The following is an 18,455-nucleotide window of genomic DNA, read 5'->3' as shown; positions in this document are numbered from 1 at the left end:
TCCTTTTAAGCTGCTGTCTAATGCTTCCAGACCACCCCACTGGGAACTGCGAGCTCCTGGCCACTTTAATCGGGGAGAGGTCTTTGGCAGAGGAGGACGCCCCACTCTCCTCCCCATCCCCATCCCCATCCCCATCCCCATCCAGGCACTTGGGCTGCAGCAGCAGGTCATATCCAGGACCCAGTCCTGCCCTTACACCCAGCCTGGCGGGGATACCAGGGCTGACTAAAGTGACAGCAGACTCAGGAATGTTAAACCTGGACGCACCATTTGCAAGACACCAAAGCGAGATGAGGGTCCAGCCCTGCGGAGCAGCGAGCGCTGCCGGGCTCCATCAGCAAAGGCGGCAGCGGGGCTCCTTGCAGCGGGATGCAGCGCGGCCGGCAGGGACGGGCGGGCTCGGCTGGAGCTCCGCTCTACGAAGCGCTGTTTCCGCCGCACCCCGCCTGCCCCTTTCCTGTACCCCCGCAGGAAGCAGCCCCGGCCGGGGCCGGCTGCCGGGCCCCGAGCGTGGCGGGACGCGCCCCCACGGCTGCCGGGCCACCGGAGCCCGCGGCGCGCACAACCACGCGCGGAGCCCTGCCAAAGGCAGCGGGTGCCAAACCTGAATTACCAGCCCAGAGAGTGGCTGTGGATCCCGGGAGCTCCTGTGATTTGCGGCAGGTTTTTCAGGTCCCCGCCTGTCAAACACACACGCAGATACTTAAGCAGTCACCCAAGGACCTGCGGGGTTCTTGTTTTACACACTTCTGGTCCCTGCCAGCTCCAGGTAAGCGCAGGCTCCGAGCTGGGGGTGCTGGGGTGCGTTTGCAGCTGGGGATGGGGGGGACGGAGGGAGGTGCTGCCCTGTGAATGCTGATGCTGAGGAGGTCGGAGCTGCACCCAGCGGGGCAGGAAGGCTCATGCCCGGGGCAGGCAGAAGAGCACCAGGCAGGAGAGACCCCAGGCATGGGCCACCGTGGGGTCCTGCTCTGCTGCAGCAGCTGCTGTGCTCCTGTTTGCTTTGTTCCCATCTGATATTATCTTCTAAAAGACTGGACGGGTAGTTTACAGGATGCATGACAGGTGTTTTTTCCTTATTTATGGCAGGGCCCGGTTTATTTTTAAAGCCTCTGTCCCACCTTATCCTGTGCGCCATGCTGGCTGACGTTATCCACAGCCACCCCACAGCAGGAGGCTGAGCAAAGCTCAGGACAGGACACGGCTCTGCAGCAGAGCAAGGGAGGGTAAGAGGGCTCGTTTGCATTGAGAACTGCTATTTTGATCCCTGCAGCCGCAGGAAGTAGCTGCAAGCTAAAACCAGACGTAGATGCCTACAGTCGCATCCCAGCCCTGACAGTGGAGCACTGGGAAAGGGGTCAAGCCCAGCAGAGGCTATGGAGCCCCATCAGCTTGGCAGGAGCTACTGCTCAGAGAGATTTCTAGGGGCATTGGGTGTAGTAAATCATTAGAGTTGCACAGCCAGCCAGTTATTGTGACTACTGTTCAAAAAAGCAAAGCTGAGCAAACAGAGATCATGTCTTTTCTAGAAAAGTGGCAGATTTCTGCCAGGATAGTAAATGCTGACTGCACTAGCAGTGCTGGGCAAGCATGCTGGGAGACAGAAAGATGTCCTCTCCCATTCCAAGCCAGAGCTAGGAGTCCTGATAGTCACCCCAGGGTGTTTCTGGGGAGCTGGGTGCAACCACAGGACATGGGCAGAGTACTATATATTTATAATAAGACTTTCTCTTGCTGCAACTTGTGTCCATCAGCCGCTGCCTTTTGTCTGCTCACTCCAAAATGGCCCTGGAGGTGCATTTTAATGCCCTATCAGCCACACTAAGAGCACCAGGTGCTGTCATGTACATAGCTGTGCTGGCTGGAGCTGCCCACAGCCCAGGCTGAACCACTTGTAAGCTTCTGCTCTCACAATGTTCTACCTAAAACCAAGACAGTCAGAGCCAAGCGTGAATTCCCCAGGGGTCTTTAGTCTGACTTAGGACAGAGCAGGTGTGGTGGTTTCCCCTGTGACAGTGCATCTGGCATTGTCATTTCTGCCTGGGTGAGTACAGCCCAGCTGAATGACAACTGCAGCCCCACAGCCCTTCTGAATGGCTAACATTCCTTGCACTGAAAAAGCCTTGTTCTGTTGTGTTTTTTTTTCAATGTTGTCAAAAATTTAAGAGGAAAAAGCAGTGACAAGTGATGCTTTTTAGCAGCTAAGCCAAACAGCTGTGAGTCTCCATATTTCTACTAGGCTTATAGAAATGTGAGACAATAGCCTTTCCTGTACAGAGGAGAGGTGTTGGACAGCCTGAAGGCCAGGCTGCTGTGCCTGGGCTTAAATGAGGCCCCTTTTAAGTAGTGGGCAGGTGATTAGTGGTCTCTATAGGGCCAGTCAAAGCATTTAGGCACTCCTGGTGCCCTCAAGTCATGTCATATACCCCCAATTTGTAGCACTGAGGAGGTGCCAAGTGCTAGAGGCCATATGCTGCACGGGGGTTACATGGCTCCTGAAAGCCTCTAGGATTTAGTGGAGTGATGTGGAGGCCTCCAGGAGCCCCAGTGTTCTTGCGTTTTCCTGAAACCCATCTCACAGCCTTGAGAGGTAAAAGCTGTTCTGCTTCCGGAGCAGGGGTAGAGGGGACACAAAAAAAAGCCTTCAGGTATCACATCCCACATGCTGGGGCACCCTGAGCTGCCAGCAGGTAAAAGATAGTGTGTCCTACGGGGAAACACCTCAGGAACCCGGAGATAACCAGAAGCAGAAATAGCTGTGCAGGTGAAACATGAAAGGTGAAGCGTGTGTTCCTATGCAAATCCATGCACACACATCAAGGCACATTAATGCGGCAGGCTGCAAACAATGATTTATGAACTGCCAAGGCATGTTGCTGCTGGTGGCCCAGGCTAGATGCTTGATCTGGAGGTGATGAGGATCCCTTTGTGGCTGGGCTTTCTATGAGAAGGGCAGGTGGCTCAGTGGTGTGCTTCAAAAAGGAGAGGCAGGACTTGTGGCCTGAGCTTGGCCTCATCTACATTTTGACCTCATGAAGAGCCTAGCAGGCAAGTACTGGAGAGCAGCACCTCAAGTCCAGGGGATCTCCTTCTGCCCCTGCATCTTTTCCTGAGGTCTACAAACATCTAAGATAGGTGAGCAGCATTCAGCAGACTCCTGCTACCTCGCATGAATGAGGAACTGAATTATGACTGCCCCCTTCCTATATGGATGCTTCTGAACTGAGCTGACCCCAGGAAAACCCAGGCAGCTGCAAAACGCTCCACAGACAAGTCCAGCTCAGCTTGCAGTACCTGGGCTTAAAGATGGTCTTTCCTCAGTCCACCCAGGGCTGGTAGGTGATACCGTATACCAGCACTCCATTGTGCTCAGAGGTGCTCCAATGTTACGCAACCACTGTGTTACAATCTGTATTTACCAAGTGACTCAAGCAGAGTGGGCTGTTTCACAACCAGCCCTGGTCTATTTATAAGCCCCTACTCAAATGCCAAAGGATTCTTTATTAGTCAAAGCACTTTCTGTAGAGGAGGCTCAGGGGGATCTTTGCTTTATGAGGTAAAGTTCAAAGGAGATCTCTCCAGCCTTTCACTGTGCCTGGCTCTTCACAAGCTGCATAACAGTTTTGAAGCTGAGCTCCATCCTAGAAGTTCTGTCAGCAAGTGAAAACTCTGGGGCATTCAATACTCCAGGGTACCTTAAGGTGAGTTAGCAGTCAACCAAGAAAGCAGCTGGGTTTAAACCTATGCAGTAGGAGTGCAGCATGATAGATGTTCCAGGATTATACCCCGGAGCCAAAGGGAAGGAAAAGCTGGACTCCAGTGTAGGGGCAGGGCAGATCTGCAGCAGATGGCTCACAGGAGTCCCAAGAAGAGCCAAGGGCTCCTGGCAGCACTGGAGAGCCAGCAACACCAACCAGCCAACCTGACAGAGATGGGCCAGGCAACTGGGACAGCAGGAGTGCAGATCAAGAAAGGCCACATTTTTGCAACCAGCTCCTCCCCTGCCAGTACCCCACAGCCTGGTTTCAAAAACACCGCAGTGATTCAGCATCAAGGGACTTGTGCATGCTGTGTGGGGGCAGCGCCTCGTGTTTTAGTTGAGTGAATTAGCAAGCTCGACCCTCGAGTGAAAGCAAACCTGGAATCCAGCAGACGAGAGGTGGCAAGATGCACGTGTTTTGCTTGTTCTTTTGGGCCAAATCTTACAGAGATCATGCAAAGCACAAGTGGGACAAATATTACTCCGGAGAAAAACATGGGCTTCTTGGTGCTGCCATTGCTGGGGGCACCTAGGACTGACCACAGTCAGAGGCAGCAAGTGCTTGACCAGCAGACATACACTGGGTACAGCCCTCGAGGATTTGAACACTTATGCACCAAAACCCAACCAACCAAACAACCAAACAACAAGCCAACCAGTTCAGTGATGCTCAGGCACAACAGGACCGTTCATGCCCACATGTGGTAACATTAAATATTACTTCAAACAATGCAGCTTACCTTCTCATGGCCAGCATTGTGTGATGTCCGGCCGTACTGCTAAGAGAAGGACCAGGACACTGACCCTGAGGAGAGGAAATAGAGTGGTTGTTGGGTCGAAGGCCATGCTCCCAGAAGATCTTGTATGCTGTTTTATCATTCCTTTGCACAAACTCGTCTGGGAATCACTGGGAAGTAGGGAAAAAAAAGCAACAGCCCACTAGGTTAGATAGCAGATATTGTCCATTCACCCAGAGGATAAATAATGTTTTTTAGCTAATATCTTTAAATGAACCCCCTGAACATGCCCATTGGTGTGACATCACTCCTAAGTGACGCCCAGGCCTAAATACGGCTGTAAACAGGAATCGTTCCCATGGGAGTCACACTGGCTATAAATACAGCACCAGGGGAGTGCTGAGCAGCCTGCAGCTTCCTGCCAGCTGAGGATGGTGAGACAGCTCAGCGCTGGGCACTGCTGGAGTGTGGTCGCTGCAGTGAGGAAACGGAGACAGGAGTTGCTGGGGGGCTGGTGCTCCCAGCTGAGCCCCCGGCATGTCTTTGGGAAGGGAGTTGAGCCCTGCTGCAGCCTGAGGCCACAGCTGGGGCCAGGGGGGTGAGGTTGGTGGGGACACGGATGGCAAATCTGGGGCTCAGCAAGTGTAGCCCCTCTAGCCACTCCCAGCTTGAGCAATGACACCAGCCCCTCTCCGCAGTGCCTGGCCCCATAGCCCTGCCCCAGGAGGAGATAGCCATGGAAAAGCCAGTGATTCCCACTGAGGAGCAGCTGGAGATCCTGGAGTACCACTTCTGCAAGGTGAATAAGCATCCTGACCCCACCACACTGTGCCTCATCGCTGCTGAGACCGGGCTCTCCGAGGAGCAGACTCTGGTGAGTGTATGCCCCTCATCCTGCCCCTGGCACCAGCCCTGCTCCCCCTGCATGCCTCCGTGCCCCACATCTCCTGCCTGTCCTGGTCTCTCTGTCGTACGCCTGCACCTGTCTGTCCCCTGCACAGGCTTCCTACAGCACCCCCTGCCCTTCTCATGCTCCCCTCACACTGCCTGCACTCCTCGGTGCCCCATCTGCTCCCTCTTGCACTCCCTGCACCACCGTGCACCCTGCACACTCCTCACTGCACCCACAAGTCTCCTCTGCACCTCTGCAAGCCCCAGCACACCCCTAACTACACCCACAGAGTTGTACTGTAACACAGCACCTCCCTGTACCCCACATCCTTCCTGCACTTCGTGTGTTTCTGCTCCTGAATGTACAACCCGTGCATGCTGTTCTTCCAAACCATTTCTGATAGTCTTGGATGCACAAACTACTGCTGGTTTTAAGGTCTGAAGAAAGTACTGTCATTTTAAAACAGATAGAGGATAGATGCAATTCCTGCAGGATGTGCTGTGGGACATGCTCAGGCTGTGCACCCTCTGCCTCAGCATCCCTAAGCCCACATGTCAGCCTCTCCAGGAGACACAGAGACCTCCAAATACCCCTCCACAGGGACAGGCTGCCACTGTCTGGGAATTCCACCAAGCCCTGTGCTCCAGCTGGCTACCTGTGGGCTACCATGGGCTTCAGAAGCAAACGTTCCTTCAGGTGGCAGTGCAGCTCATTGCGATGCAGGTGTTTACTACACCCCTAGCAGCATTTATGGGTATAGAAGAGAAATCCAACCCACTGGAAAGTTAGCAGCAGTTTGCAGAGAGCTGCCAAGCCTGGCTCTCCCTCAGCAAAGCCAAAGTGGTATAAAAGCCAAGCTGGCAATGTCAGCATTTAGCCTGTCCCAGGGAAAGATGCTGGAACAGCATCCATTGCACTGATAGTCCTCAGCTGGAATGAACTGAATGGACTAGGCTTTGGTGAGGCATCAATCACTGCTTGTTTGAGGCAGCACCCCTAAAATACCTTTTTCTCCATAGAAATGGCACTGTTCCTTTTTTTTTCTTTTTTTTTTTTTTTTTTTTCCTACAGCAACTTGTAAACACAAGCCATATGTGCCCAGGGCATCTCTGCAGATCTTTTCCTGATAGCTATCTTTTCCCACTAGTTGAGAGTACTCCTAGAGATCTGGAGATGAAGGTCATGTTAGGGACAGGATCAAGACTGGGCTGGGGAGTTGCAAAGTGCCTGCATTGCGTAGAACACAGAGAATCATTGCCCCTGACATCTGGAGTGCTTTATCATCTAGAAATAGCAGCCATTTTAATAAAAAATTCAGTAACAATAAGATGCAAAGAGGACATGATGGTTTAGGACGGAAAGTGTAATTTTTGAGAGGAGGCTAGGCTGTCAATCATATGACTGGATGTGGTCAAAGGCAGTGTGAGAGACACTTGTAGAGAGCACAGTGGTTGTATCATTACAGACCGTAATGGCTTCAAAAATACCCATGAACAAATATAGCAACAAAATGAGCTGCAACAAAAGGAATCACAGGCACATTGCCAACAAAAGGCTGAGCTGTGCTTCCGGCACATGAGTTATATTTTTTTTTTTACTTTTCTTCTTAGGTAGTATAGATTTAACTAGATACATTTTATCTAATATTTTAAATTGTGGCTGCCTTGAATTGGCATCAGCAGCTCTTGGAATGGGCTTCCAGATGCTAAGTTTCAACAGACATAGTGCTAAGTTACTGCTAACATTGATGTGCATATTGCCTGAACACTAAGACAATTTTTAAACCATTTTAAAAATAGATTTATTCTTACTTTTGTTGAGAGCCAATGTGCTGTACCTCTCATCCTTTCTGATACAGGTGAGCTTTTGATTCCTGTCAGTTTTGGACCCGCAAGTGATTGTTTCACTTTCTCCAGTCATTTAAACAGACACCATCCAGCTCCTTAGCCAATCCCTTACTCTGCAAGAAAAACCTGGACTCACAGCAATAATAAGGACTCACCCATGCTGTCAAGGTCTGAAGAGAGCTAGAGAAATGAGTTTGAAGAGGTGCACACATAGGTTACAAGACCATTTGGTCAGGAGCGACCATCCTGGCTGCCTGTACTGCCTGGGAACAGCACCTTGCCACAAGGCAGCAGCACCACGAGTTCCCCTCGCTTCATCCCATGTGCTGACACCTGCACCTTTAGCAAAGTTACTCAGCAGCTTCTCTCAGCCCAGTGCACTCAGTCTCTGCTTTGTTCTTTCTCTCCAGAAATGGTTCAAGCAGCGCCTGGCGGAGTGGAGGAAGTCTGAAGGGCTGCCCTCAGAAAGCGGGTCTGTCAGGGACTAGAGAATGCTGCTCCAGTCCCCTCACCTCTTATAAAGGATGGTGAAGCTCTTCAGAGTGGGTTTCCTCGGGGTTCTTCTGTTGCAATAGGTTTTGCGATACAAAGTAATACTCTGCTATTTAACATAAATTTTATTTAACATGTACATAACAAGAAAAAACCCATTATATATATATATATATATATATATACACACGTGTGTGTATACAACTTTTGACGGCTGATAACCTGTCTAATGATTCCAACCCATTAACAGCAGCTCCGCAAGAAAAGGCAATTTCATGCCCTTGTCCCAGGCTTGCAGACAATTTGCCATGATACGTGTTCAAATATAGAGGGAAGAAATAAAGATTTGTTTTCCTTACAATTCCCGGAGGCAAAGTATGTGTGCTAGCTTTAAGGTACAGATCATCCAGAGAGCAGGGCATCTGGAAAACCAGGTATGCTGTTCAGGTGACCTGTTTTGGCTCAACATGCCTGGATCAGCTCTGGATGCTGGCAAAGCAAGTCCTACACCATAGTAAGACAAAGTCAAGCATCCCTTGAAAGCCTTTTTTACCTTTCTGTTGAAGGTCACCAAAGAGAAAGAATTCACGGTCTGTTCTGGGATTTTTCCCAGTGTAATTATAAAAACCCAATGTTTTTTGATGAGAGGAGGTCTATTATGTCCCTGCTTGTGCTCCCTGCCACCGTGACAGAAGGCAGACTCCTTCCCTCTGGAAGGGCAACGTTGCTCCAAGGCAGCCTCAGTGGGCACAGTGGGTTTTCCCTTTGCCACAGGGACAGCCATGGGCAGCCTCGTCTCCCAGGGCACCCGTGGGTCCATGCATGGCAGCCCACACAGCCCCACACACCTCCTAATCCCTGGAGAGGTAGAGGCTGGTGGTGCTGGGGTTCCCCACCAGCGTAGGGGCTTTAGGAGGATACCCCAGTCTCCTTCTGGCCATTCTCAAGCCTGAGGAATGCAGCTGCACTGAGGCTCTTGCACGAAGTCCAAACTCTCATCCATTTTGGCACAGGACAATGCCTGCTCTAAAAATAACCAGCACCGTTGCCCAGTGACCTTACCTTGTTCAAAAGGCTGCAGAAGCACTCTACTTAGTGGATTACTGAATCAATTAATGGATCCTCTGATTAATCCCTTCTGGTTTGTGGTCACCTGCCTCTATTCCTCTGGAAGGAGAATCAGCTTAACACAGGGAAGATTAAAATACATTGTCTCTGAATCTGCCATATGCTTTCATTTGTGGCTTTTGTCCCTTACTGGTGAGCATCTCTTGTGCCTCAGTATCTCCAGCCTGTCATCAGTGGTTGGGCAGCCAGTGCAAAACACACTGACCTTGTAGGAAGCAGATAAAAGCATTCTCCCTTATGCCATGCCCCACACAGGCTGTTGTTCCCCTGCAATCCAGCTGCCAAACTGACTCACCCACAAACCCGACTGGAGCTCAGAATTTGTTCTGCAGACTCTTCCATCAATACTTGCTTCCTTCTAAGCGTTTGCAACTTGTCTTCTCTCTTACTCTGAGGGGAACTCTGCTTTTTTGAGTTAGGCTCCAAATATCCCAGTGCAGAACTCTCTTGTTTTGCCCAGGGTCGTACAACTGAGTAGCTGAACCACACAGATTTTCACCCACCTACGTAACCGGATCTGCCTGTTCTCCAGGCATTTGAGAAAACAGGCCCCAAATCCAAGTCAACTCAACATACTTTGTAGCCTTTTGTATTTCTACTTCTGCCACAAGCACAAAACTTCTGAGTGTCAGTAAGAGGATGATTAAAATTTAGCAAAAATTTTTAAACCCTAATTCAGGACTTGTGTTGCATCAACTTACTGCGTGCTCTTGGGTGTGGTTTGCCACACTTCCCTACGTGAAAGGACAGTTCCTGTGCTGCTTTCCCCCAGCAGTTGTTTCATTACTTCTTAAACTATTACAGCAATCAAGAGAGAAACTCCAGACATAACCCATCCTAGGGACAGAGTCTTCCCACATTAGGTCGAGTTCTGTTAATTTTCCCTGATGACTATTCTTAAGGAATGATGCTTTTATTTGAACTCACAGAAAGTGTTCCTGCTGAGTGCTACCTCTGCACTGTGTTCAAGGAGATTTTCGAGCCACAGCACAGGCCAGAGAGAGTGATGTTCCAAGGGGTGATGTGGGCAGATAGCAGGAGCATTTCTGAGGGAGCTTAGCGCTGAATTGGTCGAGCTAGTTCTTCGATCCGTGGAGAACAAGCTGCCTTTATAGCAGCCTCCTTCACTTTGAATGCATCTGGGTTGAGTGTAGTCAAGCCCATACGAGGTCTGGAGGAGAGAGGGTAGGGATGGTTAATCCTCACTGGAGCAAGGCCAGCTGTCAGCTGCCTGCCAGCTGCCACACCTTCACCTAAGCCTGCCCTTCCCTGTCAAAACAAAAGGCATCACACCTCCACTGCTGTCGTCAGGGGAGGGATATCTCTCACAGCCACTACAGCCAGGCATTCCCTCACCCTCTGTGAAACATCCTACCCAGAACTTCCTGCAGACTGGGCTGAGGTCAGCTGCAACATGCTGGGCAACATGAATGTGTTACACTCTGCCCTTTGCCAGTTGGTTGCTTTTTATAATTGGAATTAATAAGAAGTCCCAACCAGTAATTCCTGCTGGAATTTGAAAGTTCCTATTTCTTCTCTTTTGACTCTCCTACCTCAAAAGGGCTTTTTAAACAGCAATCCAAGTAGCATCCACATCCAGACATATAAAAGCCATGCATTTTGAAAGTGGAAGAGTACTTCCTAATCTTGGCCTAATCTCTCTGGCCAAACACAAATGAGCAAGGTGCCATGAGCCACACAAAATGGGCTGGCAGCTGATCATTTCCCTGTGATGGGGAAGCCATACCTACCTTGTGCTAGGCTGGGCCAGCTCCACAACCCTTGGTGTAGCCACTGCGTGCTTGGCAGCCTGTGTCACAGGCCACTCAGGATCCCGTGGGGGAATGTACTTAGCATGGACTTGTTTCGGCTTCGAAAGCTCAATGGTCCGAGGGCTTGCAACTGCCTTCTGAGATGACCTGGAAACCTGTGGAAGAATTGGGAGGAAGGTCCTTAGATGTGCTCCTGGCATTCAAGTGTGCTCAGCGTGCAACCAAGTCAATGTTCCCAGGTTCACAGTCACTGACCACAGGCAGATGGGACATGATCCTGTCCTCAGCAGTGTTTGGCACCAGGCAAACTGTAGAAGGAGAAATCACTGCCTGGCCAGTCCCACAACCTGCCCTCCAGCCTCCTATTACTCACAGACCTTTGTCCAACCCACCCCCAGCACTGGAGATCTCAGTTAGGCACTCGTCCACCTCTCCCCATCCCCACAAGTGCAGGCTAGGCACAGCTCTGCCATTCTCTGGGGACATGTGCTGGGAGTCAGTTCATGCTCTGAATGGAGCACACATCCTGCTTTCCAGCTCAGGAAGCAGCTAGGCCAGCCTCATGGAGAGCAGCACATCCAGGATGGGATGAAGGGAGCCACAAGCAATTGAGCACCTGTGCCCTCTGCCAAGAGTCCCATCCATGTAGGGTCCCAGGTGATGCTGCCTTACCGAAGAGATGAGATCACCAGGATGGGTGTGCTTAGTGCAGCAGGTTGTCTCCCTTATCAAGGGCTCTGCGAGCTTCTGGACCCGTGCTGATGCATTGGCCGAGGTTGCAAAGCTGGAAATTTGTGTTGGCACCTACATAGGTCCAGAATGGGGGAGGGATGTGCAGACACAGAGCTTGTACAGCAGCCCACAGAGACATGCTCCCTCTCCACAAGGATGAGAATCCCAGCACCCTTCCTTTGCAGACATGGTCACTCTTTATTTTCCAGAATCCATTATCTTTCCTTTACCTAAACTATTAAGTAATTTTGGTGCTACAGCAATTCCCTAGCCGTTGCCCACTCAGAGCCAGGACAGGAGTGCCTGTAATGAGAGCCTGGGTAGCCAGGTAACAGTGCAGAGAAATTTCTTCCATGTTTTTTATATTCATCTTCCTGGGTGAATCACATAACTTCCTGGCTAAGGAGAGACACTCAGATTTCAGGGTAAATTTGCTCGTACAGTTAACTTCATTCCTACAGAAAATGTGATTACTTTTTCAGGGAGGACTTCTTTTCAGAGAGACACTGTTACCCAGTCTTGCTCCAGCCCAGCCTGCCATTTCCCAGCTCCAGAGGCTGCACAGAGAAAATGTAGCCTTTGCCATGGAAATGAGTGTAATCTGAGATTGCTCCAAGCCCTTTCACCCCTGCCAAAGCAATGACCCACCTAAAAGGAACAAGCCCAGAAATATAAATTAGGCTTCTGGTAAAATGTAGTTAAAATAAACATAGAATTTGCAATCTCATGCCCCCTTGTGTACTCCGATAGGAGCACAACTGCCCAACTACAAACCTGACTACTCCCTAAAAGCTAAACATGCCATTTCCATCAGGTTTCTCCACTTTTCCAGGATTCTTTATCTGAGGATGAAGCCCAGATGCCTCCCTTGGCTCTCCTGCTATACTAGCCTGCTCCAGCCTGGCTGGCTTTTGTCTCCCAGCAGGTGATTTGCAAAGCCAACATTATTCTCTGAAAAGGCAGTTTCTCCCAGTGTCGTAAACCCCAGCAGAACCAAACAGCTTCTCCCTTACACTGGGCACATCCAGGGGTGGCTATATGGGGTCTAAAAACTCAGGACAGTTTGCTGCATCCCTGTACCCTCCAAATCTCACTCAACCTCCTCCTCACCTCTCTGGGCGGCATGAAGTCTGGGTGCACCTTCTTTGGCTGGGCAAGCTCCAGTATACGCTTGGAGGCATTATAGTTCTGTGCAGCCAGGGACACGGACCACTCAGGGGATCTGGAAGCAGAGAGTCATGGCACTGACACTCAAAGATGCTCCCCACTGGCTGCAGCTGGGATGTCTAAACCTCACATTTGCTGCAGCAGAAGGCAGCTTTGTCTTGTGGCCATTTCCAGTGTAGAACTCATCCCATGAGAGAATCCAAAAGTTCTAATCCCAGCAGAGAACCTGCTCTACATTTTGGCCTCTGTTTACCCATCTTCTGTTCCTGCATTTATTACTTTGAGGATGCACTGATGCTACAAGGCCCAAGGCTCTACCTATAGCACCCTGTAGGCTTTCTAGCCTCTCACCTTCTGACCAGAGAAGCAGTGGGGAGTTTTTTAGGTTCAGCCAACCTCAGCAGCCGTTCAGAAGGGTAGCCAAACTTTGCTAGTGCGGTACGCCCACCGATCATTGGTCTGCACCTGTACAGAAAGAAGGCTTTTGAGGAACAGCACAGAAGAGCTAGCAAAAGGCAACTGGCAGAGAACATGATCCTGGCACTTGGTAACCTAAGTCTGGCTAAACATCCATGCCAGCTGCATGTACAAAAGTTGGCACTGGTGCACATGGAAAAGCCATGAACAAATAGGCATTTGCACCTGAGATTTCCTCACTTTAAATGCCATTTGCATCTGAAGAGTCCTCTTTTAAGCACCCTCAGTGCATTGCTTTCAAAGTCTAGGCTTTTTCTGGACCATTTAAAGAAGCTGCCCCACAACACCCAACAGCATTTATGTTGGCCAGCTCTGCCAGTTTAGAAACCTCATTTTTACGATGGCTTGATAGCACCTTGCGCCCTCGTAGCTCCTTTCACCTTGGTATCTCCCCTAGTGCCTTGCTCATCCAGCTTTCAATCAAGTATAACTGTTGGAATATGCTTGTCATCGCCAGGGAAGGAGCAAGCAGAGGTAAGCAGACAGGCAGGAAGGCCTGTCATATGGACACCTTTAGCAAGAGGCAGAAGCTCTCAGGAGGATGAGAGCCTTTTAACTGGTGATAGTGGCAGAGTGGAGAAAACTACAGACATGCATGTCTTGACATCCCTGCAGGTAGAGGAAAGGCAAGAGTGCAACACAGTTTCATCTCCGTTCTCATTGCTAGGACTTCTAACAGCCTAGCAACCACCATCCTGAATCAAAAAAAGCTTTATCTCTTCCAACAGAACTACAGATGACTTGCTTCAAGTAATGCAGCACCACTGTAATTTATATTTTTTACATAATTTTTCATTCCAATTCCAAAACATGGTCTAGTTTTTCACCATGTAGTGACAACAGAGGTTTAACTCAAGGCAAGAGACCTGGATTCCTTACAGAAGCAGAACACTGCAAGATTTCTCTTTTCCTAACCTTACCTTAAAGATTTAGATCAGACTTAAAGAAGATGCAGGGGATCATTAACTGTGTCCAGGTGCCTGGCTGGGCTGCATCACCCCCAGTGGGACAGGGAACACTCTAGAGACAATTCCCCTCTACTCACAGATGCAACACACACATTTCATCAAGGAATGCATGCATGCACATGATGTCTACTTCAAACCAAAGCAGAGCTGTTGGATGGGTATTTTTCTTACAACAGAGAAACATGCTGCCTTGTGCTTGGAGACTGAGATCAAGACTAGCTCCTAGGGCAGCTGATGGGAACCTAGAGCTCTAATCAGACCAGCAACTATGAGTTGCAGAAGTCCTCCCAGCTGGGAAGTGGGTATGAGGAAATAAAAGGGCACCAAAATTTAGCACTCCCCAGTTCCTCCCCATTTTGGAAGTCAAGTACTCAGGGTGACTATGCTCCCACAGCACTTTCTTCCCTGCTTCAGACAGCCCCTGTTCCAAGCACAAAACAGCTGGGTGAGTTTCAGTGCCATGGAGCTGCTTGTGGGGCAGCCTTTTGAGGAGAGGAGATGGCATCTCCCCTTTCCCTGGGAGCCAGTATGGCCCCCTAAAGAACACGCTCTGAGCTGCCTCCTTCCCCAGGATGTACTGACCATCCACGTCACTGACCTGCACTGGTACGTGCTAAAATATTCCTTGGGCCTGGATAGAGCCAATATTCTTGCAGATGGTCGAGCTGTCATAGCACCCCCTGAGAGGGGCCATATTGTCTCTTGGTTTCCCCATACAAGCCTACAAGAACAGCAAGGTTGTGAAATTTTAGTAATATGCACGAGTGTGAAATGTGTTTGCTGGGGCTATTGTTCCCTGTCTAGGATGGAACACACACACACAGACACACACAGACACACACAGACACACACAGACACACACAGACACACTATGGCTCCCCACACCTGCAAAGTGCCAGTACCACCCCCTAAGCATTCACTGTCTGTGGCATCAAATTTCCCAACACTCTCCTGCTGGTGGTTGCCAACTAAAAAAGAAAAGAGCTTTAAAGTGATAGGTCTGGTTTTAGTTACCAGTGGATGTGCAGAAAGGGTCATTTCATTACATCTCTGAAACCCCTGGGGGAGTTTCATCATTGCATTTCTTTTGCCTCACCATTACCACCTAACTATACCACAGGTATGACAGTAAAAATAGTAATAATGTTACAGTCAGGGTGTGCCATGGAAAATGGGTGAGGTTTTACAGCAGGTTAGTGGTTACTCTCCTGTGCCCAGGGCAAATTTGGAGTTGCTCATCCCTCACTGAGAGGCCATGGTGGGAGAGGGTACCAGGGTAGTTGGGACAGTGAACAGCAGGGCAATGTGTTTGTGGAGCCTTTTTCGAGGCCCATACAGATAACAGAGAAGAGATGTTACCAAGACACTGCTGCCCTGGCTTGTCAAGCTGCTGTTTGACCACATCACACAGACAGCAACTCTGTTCCTAAAGCTGGGCTGTATCCAGGACAGAGCAGCCTGGCTCCCAGAGTCCAGTCACCTTGCACCACACACCATCCTACCCCACAACATCTCAGTTGGGCAGCTCAGATCAGATGGGGCAACAAAGGCAAGGCTCAAGTCAAGCCCAGGTTTTTGATTGAGAACTTGAAAGAGCAAATTGAAGGGAGCCCTTCAAGTATGGAACACCTTAGTCTGATTTTCCAGGAACAGAGGAGAAAGGAGTAGCAAGACAATGGCCAAGGGTCTGCTCTGGCTGAGCCCTGTCACTCCCCAGCCCTTGAGCAAACGCCATTTGAGCACCTACTTACGTGGGACTGCTTTCATGAAATACTGTCTTGGGTTTTGCAAGTTCAAGTATCCTGCCAAAATTGCCAAAAAGGAGAAACATGCCATTAACCATACAGTTAAACCAATAAAGCATAAAGAAGCTACTGCTGTACTCAAAGCCATATAAACACTCTCAAACCCCTGTGTTTTTGCCTTCATTCCCTTGAGAGAGTGTGTTTAAAGACCTCTCTCTTCAAGTACTTTCCAGCCATTTAATCTGGCAAACTCACCAGCCCATGAATTTTTGTGTTTTCTCTTGGACTGCAGAGACACAAATTTGCAATTCTGCCTCCACAGATGGCTAGGAGAGTGGGAAGGAACTTTTCTGGTCAATAACTTACCGTGAAACAGGTACAAAAAGGATGATCTCCCAGCCTATGGGAGCCCAAATGAACAAACATCTGTTATCACCGCTGTCCTGGTTTACTAAAAGGCACCAGGGGGACAGCACTGTGTTCCCACCTGGCTTTAGGAGCACATTTTATTTCAGTCCATTTAGCACAGAGGTCCTAGATGCTATAGAGACACAGGAACATGCATGGTCTCTGCCCTAGGAGGAGCTTGGGAAATGTTTTTACTGAATATACAACAGACTAAAACCTTTCATGGAGATCAGGTATCACTGCTGAGGCCTGAAATCCCAGTGACTGGGAAGTGCCTGAACTTTATGAGCCTTGGTACAGAGAGAAGAACAAGATGATCCAGTGCCACAAGTGTGTTACACAACTTGTCACAGACCAAGCCCATACCCACCCACTGGGGCCACAGGTGCCTACCCACAGCCACAGGTAAGCAACCACACTGTGCAGGCAGCTGTGGAAGTGCCCCACCATGGAAAAAGCACAGAAGGTGGAAGCCTGAGGCATCGCTTCCCTGCTCTGTATCACCTGGTAGTGCAGCAGCATGGCCCTAGAGAAGAGCAAGGACACCACTAGAGACAGATACTTGCCAACACTAAACAATCTGTGCTTTGGGGACACATCTGTGGTTTCTCTGATGGGGCTAATACTGCTAGTATGATGCCAAGCCCTGGAAAATGCTTTTTGGAGAGCTCAGAACCACAGAGATCCCTGGAATGGCAGGCTGCTGTTACGGCATCATCACTGCATGAGATGCCTGTCACGCCTAACTTGGGCCACAGCGCTGCAAACGGCTCCTGCTGAGATCCCACAGAGGCAACTGCCTGTAGGACTTTGGCCCCCTGCCACCAGCTCAAGACAGGACACGGTCAGGAACGCAGACGTCATTTCAGGAGCCAAAACCCAGTTCAAGTTCTTTATTCCCAAGCAGGTCCTCAGAGGGTTCTGCTTACAAAGTTGCAATGGGGTGAAGGATTAGCACTCAGAGCTCCCCCCCAGCCTAGCTGTGTTGCAGAGCTGGCACTATCTTTGCAAGCAGGCTCGTTGCTTTTCCTCAGCTGCTGGCACAGACTCAGCACACAGCCACAGCCAAATCTAGCATGACATGCACATGGCCCTAGTGCCTCACACTGCTGTGCAAAGCTTGCATCATGATCCAGCCAAGGAACGAGGCACACACACATTCAGATCAGGCCTCTCAACTCACTCAACAATCTTCTTTTGTTCTTTATTCCAATTATAAAAGGAAAGATTACATTTATCATGGCAAAAACTTTAGACAGAAAGGCATCTTCACTCAGGATGTACCTACAGCAGCTCTGCAACTTGAAGGGGTTGAACCACCTCACTGACAAGACAACCCTGGTGGAGCTTTTTTGTTTGGGCCTGCTCATGCTTCCCAGCAAGGAAAATGAGGCCTTGCTTCAGCCAGACATGGAAACACCTCCCCTCTACTGTCTGAGCATTCACAGACTCATTGCTTAAGGTAGATCAACTCCTTTTGAGATCAATTCCTTGTAAAGCAGAGTCACAGCTTCCGTTTTGAAAGGGCAGGATGGTTAGACATTTTTCAGAAGCTGAGGTAAGGGCAAAACCGGGCATAATTTCCTCTCAAGTGTTTATCACAGTGTCATCTGATATATTGACTCACTGCTCAGTGTAAATCCCCAGCTGAGCCCTCTCGGGAGACATGGGGCACTGGCCTGAACACCCAGCCAGGAGGAGAGGGCTTCTTACCTGCTGCGTGGGCGTACACATATGCGAGGTAAACAAGGTGACACTGCAAAGACAAGAATAGGTGAATTTAAAAGCTTGATAACACCTGGGGCCTGGGCTGCCTGCTCTTTCACATGCAATATTCATATGGCAGATGAAGTTTGTGCATCTCCTCAGGATAGTTGCTCAGCAGACGTTTGTATTGTTTTTCCCTGGTACCTTCCTCTCCAGTGGTTGTGCCTCATGAGGGGATGCTGGCAGCCCCCAAGGCTGCAGGATAGAGCACCTCCAGCACCACATCCTTCTCCTGGCACAAGCACCGGTGGTCGCCAGCCTGCGGGCTCCCACCTGACTCAGTGCACCCACCCCTTATCACTGCCTTCAGCAGCTTCTAGAGGAGGTTTTCAGAGCCCCGGAGGAACAGCAGCTGCGTTAAACTGGGACTCGGCGCCAGTACAAAACATCCGGGGGGTGGGGTACGATACGGGATAACAGGAAAACCAGCGGCGTGCCGACACGTGCAGCCACGTGCCCTGACGGCAGCGATGGCCTCGAAACGGGGCCGGCATCCCTCCGTCCCCGCCGCCGTGCTCGGGCCTGCCGGCGCCTGCGGCCCACCGTGCCCGGGAGCCCTCCCT

General features: G+C 50.1%; 2 protein-coding genes across 2 annotated transcripts; one reads left to right on the top strand and one right to left on the bottom strand.

The window, feature by feature from the left end:
• The first annotated feature begins 354 nt into the window (after positions 1 to 354).
• HOPX (HOP homeobox) lies at positions 355 to 8,089 on the top strand. Its single transcript, XM_015625068.1, has 3 exons — positions 355 to 769; positions 5,196 to 5,371; positions 7,647 to 8,089. The coding sequence occupies exons 1-3, from the start codon at positions 370 to 372 to the stop codon at positions 7,722 to 7,724; spliced, it is 654 nt and encodes a 217-aa protein (XP_015480554.1). The 5' UTR covers positions 355 to 369; the 3' UTR covers positions 7,725 to 8,089.
• Positions 8,090 to 8,239: 150 nt separating this feature from the next.
• THEGL (theg spermatid protein like) lies at positions 8,240 to 17,954 on the bottom strand (the record flags this gene model as incomplete). The annotated part of the gene is made up of 8 exons (XM_033513607.1): positions 8,240 to 10,027; positions 10,608 to 10,783; positions 11,301 to 11,432; positions 12,471 to 12,582; positions 12,879 to 12,992; positions 14,571 to 14,693; positions 15,724 to 15,774; positions 17,839 to 17,954. Coding segments are annotated over 8 exons (939 nt in total), but the record flags the coding sequence as incomplete, so codon positions are not given.
• Positions 17,955 to 18,455: the final 501 nt, after the last annotated feature.

Source organism: Parus major, chromosome 4 (genome assembly GCF_001522545.3).
Source record: "Parus major isolate Abel chromosome 4, Parus_major1.1, whole genome shotgun sequence".
Taxonomy (NCBI): Eukaryota; Metazoa; Chordata; class Aves; order Passeriformes; family Paridae; genus Parus; species Parus major.
The sequence above is the reverse complement of the archived record's forward strand: the minus strand, read 5'-3'. Positions and strand labels throughout refer to the sequence as shown.